Here is an 8,862-nt window from a genome sequence, read left to right on the forward strand (position 1 = left end):
TAAATGCATTAAAGGATAAGTTCACTTTTGAAAAAACTTTTGCTGATAATTTACTCACCCCCATGTCATCCATGACCACTTGGCATATTACATGGCTTCCACTGTCAACCAGCGGGGGCTATCTCAATTTTCTAAACAGACATCGACTCTTTGATTTTGTCATACTAAAAGCAGAGGAAGAAAAAAAAAAAACAAGGTTGTTCTTGCTTTTTAGAAATGGTGGTGCTAGCAATGGGTTCGATTCCCAGGGAAAGCAAGATAAAATACGTAGCTTTGGATAGAAGTGTGGAAGCATGACATCAGTAGCAAACAGCCAATCACATGCCATAAATAGAGCAACTATGGTTCACTCTCCGTGAGAGAATCAGCAAAATTCATTTATCTCTTCTGCCGAAGATGAAGAGATTGAAGAATAGGAATTGCATTAAAGGATTAGTTCACTTTTGAAAAAACTTTTGCTGATAATTTACTCACCCCCATGTCATCCAAGATGTCCATGTCTTTCTTTCCTCAGTCGAAAAGAAATTTAGGTTTTTGATGAAAACATTCCAGGATTTTTCTCCATATAATGGACTTCAATGGGAACCGGATGGTTCAAGGTCCAAAAGACAGTTAATAACTGTTTCAGATGCAGCTTCAAATGTCTTTAAACGACATCAGACGATGAATAAGGGTCTTATCATGCGAAACGATCGGTTATTTCAAAACTTATTCCAAAAATGTAACTTTTCTAAGGACAAATGCTAGCCTTGCTATATTCTCTGAGGCGTGTTTGCAACGTCACGTATTACGTAATTACGTTCAAAAGGTCACGGGCGACGTAGCCGAAAGTACAGAGTCAGTGTTTACAAGTTGAACGCATAGGTTGAACGTGCAAACTAGCTCAAACACCGTTTACAAAAAAAGGAATTAAAAGGAAAAACAACGATGTCGGACGATTTTGATTCTGTACTTCCGGCTACGTCGCCCATGACCTTTTGAACGTAATTACGTATTACGTGACGTTACAAACGCGCCTCAGAGAATATAGCAAGGCTAGCATTTGTCCTTAGAAAAGTTACATTTTTGGAATAAGTTTTGAAATAAGCGATCGTTTCGCATGATAAGACCCTTATTCATCGTCTGGTGTCATTTAAAGACATTTGAAGCTGCATCTGAAACGGTTATTAACACTATCTTTTGGACCTTGAACCATCCGGTTCCCATTGAAGTCCATTATATGGAGAAAAATCCTGGAATATTTTCATCAAAAACCTAAATTTCTTTTCGACTGAGGAAAGAAAGACATGGACATCTTGGATGACATGGGGGTGAGTAAATTATCAGCAAAAGTTTTTTCAAAAGTGAACTAATCCTTTAATGCAATTCCTATTCTTCAATCTCTTCATCTTCGGCAGAAGAGATAAATGAATTTTGCTGATTCTCTCACGGAGAGTGAACCATAGTTGCTCTATTTATGGCATGTGATTGGCTGTTTGCTACTGATGTCATGCTTCCACACTTCTATCCAAAGCTACGTATTTTATCTTGCTTTCCCTGGGAATCGAACCCATTGCTAGCACCACCATTTCTAAAAAGCAAGAACAACCTTGTTTTTTTTTTTCTTCCTCTGCTTTTAGTATGACAAAATCAAAGAGTCGATGTCTGTTTAGAAAATTGAGATAGCCCCCGCTGGTTGACAGTGGAAGCCATGTAATATGCCAAGTGGTCAGCTGCAAACACTGCAACTGTCCGGTTATCTATCGCCCAGAGTCCCTGTGTTCAGTCTCCAGCTACAGCAGCATAATCCTCCCAATGGGCATTGATTGTCTTCCATCCGTAGGGTGAATTACAAGTGATCTTGGATTAACTGAAATGGCTGGTGATTGTGTTCTGGATACTTGCAACAAATTAGCCTCACAGGACACATTTAGCTTCCTCTAAGACACCATTGACTTTAGGGAATTGGATTCTACATTTCATTCGTTCTTCTTTCATTTCACGCTTTTTTTCCCCATAGAGTGGGTTCTTACTTGTGACAAAGAGCACAACATATATTGGGCTCTATCTTGCAACCGGCGCAAATGACTTTATACACAAACGCATGTCTCATTCCAGCCCGTTCTCATCCTTTAGCGTCACATAGAACGCTATATGACAAAACGGCGCGATACTACACACATGGCACCCTTTATCGTTAATATAACACGCGAACCCAAGGCGTCATAAATCCTTTAGTGTAATATGAGACTACCCTACCCTACCCCACACCTAAACCTAACCATCACAGCGCGTGTTATATTAACGATAACTGGTGCCATGTGCGTAGTATAGCGCTATTTTGTCATAAAGCGATCTGTATGACGCTAAAGGATGAGAATGCGTTGCTCATTCCTATTTTGTATTTTTCCCCCCACAGACACACGTCGGTAAACTAGGAAATGAACTTGCGCTCCCTGGGCGGATCAGCGCAAAAAGGAGGCGTGTTTCGGCACAAACATTCCCTGGTGCTATTTTACACTTCTAGAAAACAATTGCGCCACTGACCAGAAAAAACCTGGTCGCGCCTGAAAAACCGCGCCTGCTTGGCCATAATGTAGCGGGTGCACAACGCGCATACACTTTGATTCTCTCATCAACACAGATGCAGTAGTTTTTATTTTTGCAAATCACACATTATAACAAGGAAAAATATTAAGACATGAGGGAAATCATTGTGGTTTACATGAAGATGAAAAAACCTTATTACCCATTTTTTTAAGGCTAATTGTAGTACTAAAGGATCAGACCTGTTTGCCCAATAGTGGCAAGAAAAATACGTATATAATGTTTAACCGACGCTGATGTGCGAGGGTTTCTCCCATCCCCATACAACGTCACTTCTCTGTCTTTTACTGCCCTGACAAGAACGTCGGTCTCATCGGCTGTGAACGCTCCTGGCGCGAACCTGGTAAACCCGCCGTTATAATAATAATCCGTCATGCAACATTCGCACCTGCTCTTAAAGGGTATGTTGGATGGCGCTCTGATTGGTTTATTTCACGTTACGCCCAAACCACACCTATGAATTATGAAGCTACTTCAGACCAACCTCTTTTAGATTTGCGCCAGGCGCAAGAGGCATTTATCCCGCCGGGACCCGCCCACAAAGTTACTTGCGCTTTGTGCTTTAACACTTGCGTTTCAGATCGTTAAAATAGGGCCCATGCAGTAAGTTGTTTTTCCTCTTAAACAACTTTTCCTTTGACATCACTTGGGCCTCTTGGAAAATGTTAACCAATAGTCAAATAGCTATTTTGGCCTTGTTTGAGTTCCGTTCTAGCACGTATGCTTACTTTTCAGCATCCAGTAATTTCTCAAGTGATACCATTTCATTTGGAAAAATCTCACGTTCGCAACTATAAGTTTATCAAGTGACATGAATACTTTTTGTGTGGAAATTAAAACAAAAATAACAACTAATCGTATAAGGAATAGTCGAATAAAGTCATTATTTTTGTTGGGTTTTTTCGCACAAAAAGTATTCTCGTCGCTTGATACTTAAACTTGAGCCACTGTTGTCACATGGAATATTTAAATATTTTCTTCAATGAATTTCTGGGCAGTCAAATTTCAATCCCTTAGGCAGCCTATGAAGGAGTGATCCACCTCTCAAATTTAATCAAAAATATCTTCATTTGTGTTCCGAAGATGAACGAAGGTCTTACGGGGTTGGTACAGCATGGCAACGCATTCTCACCCCAAGGCGTCACCTTTGACCATGCTTCAATATTTGACGTTTTAGGCGCCCTTTAGCGTCACTTACATGACGCGATCCTACGGCGTCATCTAACTGACGCTAAAGGAAAGCGTCAGTTAGAGGACGTGGTTAGGTTTAGGTGTGGGGTGGGGGTAGGGTACATGCGATCCTAGGGCGTCATCTAACTGACGCTAAAGGGCGCCTAAAGCGTCAGATATTGAAGCATGTCCAAATGCTTCCCAAGGCGTCAGTTAAGTGACGCCTTGGGGGTGAGAATGGGCTGAGCATGGGGGTGAGTAATTAATGGCTTAATTTTCATTTTTGGGTGAATTAACCCTTTAAACCTAAAATATAAAAATTACTTTAAATAACCAAATGAGTTAAAATATGGTTATTTTAAATTATTTTGATGTACTACAATGATTGAAACTGAAATAAACAAATAAATGTAAGATTTTTTTTTAATAAAAACAATTTCAAAAGCACATAACATTTACTGAAACTAAAATTAAAATGAAACGTCAAAATATAAATAAAATAAATGTAATACAACATATTAATACAAATATGCATATTACTAAAATAACACTAATGAACTGCAGATGTTTCCTCAAGGTGAAAACTTTAAGCTACGTACTGTATCTACAGAGACATTTACAGAAAGTGAAGCTACCTATCAAATACGCAGAAAAAAGTGAGACAACTAGCCTCAGTCTCCCCTATATCTATCTCGCGTTTTCTCTTATTCCGTCACTGCCATCTTACAATCTTTCGAGATGTGTGGTGTTGTGTTTTTTATGATTGAGTGCTGAAAAGCCGACCTGCTGACTGGCATAAAGATGCATGGACTCGCCGTGGCCAAACGGTACAGAAATGAACACCGCTCTCGCTCAGCGGCCACTTAAAGTAATTGAAAGCAGACCTGCATAAGCACACTAAGTCTTTGCTTTCAGAGAAGTCAAGAATAGAGCTCAAGTCAAAAACCTGCATCACTGTTAAACTGCTACAAGCTGTATAGTTTGTGGTGGTGTGGCTATACACAGATGAAGCTGCCTTGTTTCCTCAAAACTGATCATTATGAGCTCATTCTGTTGGTTATTGGCACGTCTCTGCGGTATTTCTATGGAAGTCGATAATCTTTTATTCAGTGTCATAACTCAATGAGTGAGTCTCCAGAGCTCAAAGGACAAAATTGCTTCCAAAGAAGTTAAAAATTAAATGTATGTGTGTGTTTATATATTTATATCTATATTTTATCGTCAACCTTTTATATCTTACGGCGCCTCCGAGGGCAAATGGTGATTTTGCTTTCTATCTCAAAATGGTTGCATTCCCAGAGAAACACTGCATTCGCTCGCAAAACTTTTGCTAGAGAACACAAAAAGCTTTGACGTGCCATTTTTTTTTCTCTTCCACCTCATATTTTTTCCATCATCATGTCCCTTTAGGTGTTCTTCATATCTTAATGAATCATTTAATTAGCAGTGGTGAGCAAGAATGCTTGAACAATGCTTGTTGTTTTTTTTGTTTCCAAACGATAAAAGATGACTTTTCACATCCTTTAAGGTTTTTAATATAAAAGGTTTCTCAAAAAAACTGCATGTGCATTTGTTTAAACTTTGTTTTATAAAGAACTGTTCAAATACTCAAAAGGCCTGATTAGACTCATGTGTCATGTGGTCTATATATGCAAATCATGTCTCGTTACAAAAGACAGGTGCGCCGACCACAAAACAGACAGTAATATCCCTGCTTGTTATGTGTCCCGCACTGAATGTGGACACCCAGTAACTGCCAGAAGAATAGACGAGTAACGCGCACCTGTTGCCGCACTGACAACCGCATAACAAATTGGTTCATTTTGCGAGTCAAGAGGACGTGATTTGTTTGTGAAAGGGACATGTCTCCTGCGTCTCATGAGACCGCTCCCACACACTCTGTCTTTCACCCAGAGCGTCGTCTCATCTTTCCCATATAATGAAGAGGGGAAAATACAATGTTGTTCTTCACATTGTGGCACACCAGATGTTATTTTTTTTTCCCTTTAATTTCCACCCTGGGCAGAGAAAATGATAAACAAACTCACACGTGCGCGCACACACATACCGGGCGATGGCGAGGACGGACGGGCGAATCGGATTGCTCATCACATCCACGTTCTCCATGGATCCCTGTGGTTTTGATCTGATTAGTGTGACTGGGCTTTATGTTTACTGTCAATCAAAACACTCCGCAGACTCAAGGTCACAGTGTCCTTCGCCAGATGCAGCGGCGGGGACAGAGCGATGCATTTCCGTTCAAATTAATTTTGCTCTGTGGTGATGAAGTGATGATTTACAGAGAACTTCTTCAAAACTAAGGCCTTTTTAAATGCATTGCTGTAGTTTTTTTTAGTATAATGTACAGGGTTTGAAATGGACTTTTTGATTCACCTGAAATTGACTTTGACTTTTTGAAATTGACTTTTTGACTCACATGAAATTGACTATTTGGCTACTCACTTTTTAAAGGGGACATATTATGCCTCTTTTTACAAGATGTAATATGTCTCAGATTGTGTCTGTGAAGTTTCAGCTCAAAACACCCCACATATCATTGATTATATCATGCTGTCAATGAGTCCCACATTTTTGAGTTGAAGGAAAAACATGCTGTTTCGTGCATGTCTCTTTAAATGCAAATGAGCCGCTGCTCCCCGCCCCACTTTCCAGAAGAGGGCGGAGCCTTTAAAGCTCATGTCTCCATACTCTGCCAAAAACAAACAAAGCATCTGTTTAGGTTTAAATTATCATCTCTATTGTGGTCACCAGCCATTCAGAACTTCTTTTAACCAAAACAAATAAGATCAGATATAAACCAGATTATTAGTCACGGCTTAGATTGAAATATTTCCATTATTAAATCTGATTCTGAATTAGGGCTACGATAGATAACGATCTCACGACCTTGTAGCGCTCCAGGCCAGTCACGCCAAACTACCTGAGCGCAAGGAATTGTGGTAGCTAGATGTAAACAAACCATTGTTTTGTAGGGTTTCACAGGCTATGTGACATAAGAGCTCATAACTGGGAGTACATGGATCTAGTTCGAGTTCACGAGTGGGAAATCCCGGGTTTGACTGCAGTTCCAGTACACTTTCACGGGTATAAGGTTGGAAAAACACGGGTTACAGGTTGCCTGGAACGCGGCATAAATGCATGATGCTGGATGACCAATGGTTAATTTTAATAAAACTCAAACAGTCAGAATATTACAACCAACTCAGATTTGGCAAATGTTCTCGTCTTTGACAAGGGTTTGTCATATGTTTTGACAATAAAGAGACCACAATTAATGCTCTGGTTTCTACAACTTTCACTTAGGAGCAAAAATCTGGCTTTAAACTTGAAAGAAATAAAGATTATCAATATCGACTGATATATAAAAAAAAAATTATCGTGATAAATTTTTTTTTTGGCCATATCACCTAGCCCTATTCTGAATCTGTATTGCTTTCAACTTTACTACAGTCAGTCACTGTTTGAGGATACCATTTAAATAAAATAAAATAGAAATAACAACACAATTCTCTTATAATTTCCAAAGGTTTAAAGATGCTAGGGCACTTTTTTATAAATGTGGCATTTGTGAAAGAGTTTTTTTTTTTTTAGAATGAGAATGGTTCTAAATAGTTTTTATTTTAGTTTTAATTTCAGTTAGTTGACTAATTGTAATTCGTATTTCATCTAATATTTATATTTAATGTTATTTCAGCTTTATTTTAAGTAACCAAAACAGGATAACACCACTTACTAGCCAATTTACCTTTGTTTATTTGGGCAGTTGTTTCGAGGACGACGAGCCGCCCTGCACAGAGGAGATCGAGTATTCATCCTGCAGTGACCCGTTTGGTGCCAACGAACTGGACATGGAGGTGGATGGCAACACGTCCAGCGCGGAAGAGGATGAAGATGAGGAACTGTGTGGGAACGGGGGGCTGCGGAACCACCTTGTTCCTCACTACCTGCAGCAGGACGCCCTGGAGACTCTAACCATCAAGAGCGGACAGTGTAACACCATTGACATCAGTAACGGCTACTTGTCTTAGGTATCATTTGTTCACCTTTTCTGTTTATATTTTACATTAGCTGAGCAGAAAGGTGAAATGGAAATATTCTGCATTTAGTCTTGAGTTTAGGAAATTAAATAAGATGTCCACACCTGCAAAACATGGATGAGATATCCACCTGTGTTCCCTGATATAAACTATATGAATATGTATTTCTCACATAAAACAGCACTTGAAGAATAATTCCCTGATGCATAATCATAATGGCGTGATGAGCTCATTGGGTGTTTTGGCCCTTTGGTGTTTGCGGTGAATCATTTGCAGGTGTTGTGGGTTTGTTTACGATTGCTCTTACTTTAAATAGCACTCTGCCATATAACTGGTCTTCCACTGAAACGCATTAGTATACACTTGACATAGCACTTAAGATAGCACTGCATATAAAGTTTACCTTTAATAATGTGTATTTATTATCATAGATTTTGAAGATCAGTAATCATGTATGTTTTTATGGTTTTAGTTTTTAGTGTCGTTCTTGATCGTTTGTTATATATGTGTGTGCGTGTGTATTAGGGCTGTCAAATGATTAATCGCGATTAATCGCATCCAAAATAAAAGTTTGCGTTTACATAATATATGTGGGTGCTCAGTGTATAATTATTTTATGTATAAAAATACACACTCATGCTTTTATATATATTTAAGAAATATTTTCACGCATATACTGTATATAGATTTATATATAATTTATATTATATATAATATTTTATATATAAATAATATTGTTTTTCTTAAATATACTTGCATTATTTTAGATGCGATTAATCGTGATTAATCGGTTGACAGCCCTAGTATGTGTGTATATATATATATATATATATATATATATATATATGTGTGTGTGTGTGTGTGTGTGTGCGTGTATGTGTATATGTGTGTATATATATATATATGTGTGTGTGTGTGTGTGTGTGTGAGAGAGAGAGAGCTGTCTTTGCTCTAGTGCCTACATATACTGTAGTAACATGTTGCTAATGTGCGATTTTCTAAGTAAAAAAATATTAATACGCACAAATACTTATAAAAACGTAAATAG

At 38.5% G+C, this 8,862-nt stretch overlaps 1 protein-coding gene across 2 annotated transcripts in view; it reads left to right on the top strand.

Annotated features, from left to right (window-relative positions):
- The window catches only part of agbl1 (AGBL carboxypeptidase 1), a 222,757-nt gene extending 214,138 nt beyond the window's left edge, over positions 1–8,619 (top strand). For both annotated transcript variants that reach the window (XM_089128014.1, XM_089128013.1), the window contains one exon: positions 7,541–8,619. In XM_089128014.1, coding sequence (XP_088984140.1) covers positions 7,541–7,805 — 265 coding nt within the window. In that variant the 3' untranslated portion in view covers positions 7,806–8,619. The remainder of the gene's footprint in view (positions 1–7,540) is intronic.
- The last annotated feature ends 243 nt before the right edge of the window (positions 8,620–8,862 follow it).

The sequence above is a fragment of the Pimephales promelas genome, chromosome 25 (genome assembly GCF_988280905.1).
Source record: "Pimephales promelas chromosome 25, fPimPro1.hap1.1, whole genome shotgun sequence".
Classification (NCBI taxonomy): Eukaryota; Metazoa; Chordata; class Actinopteri; order Cypriniformes; family Leuciscidae; genus Pimephales; species Pimephales promelas.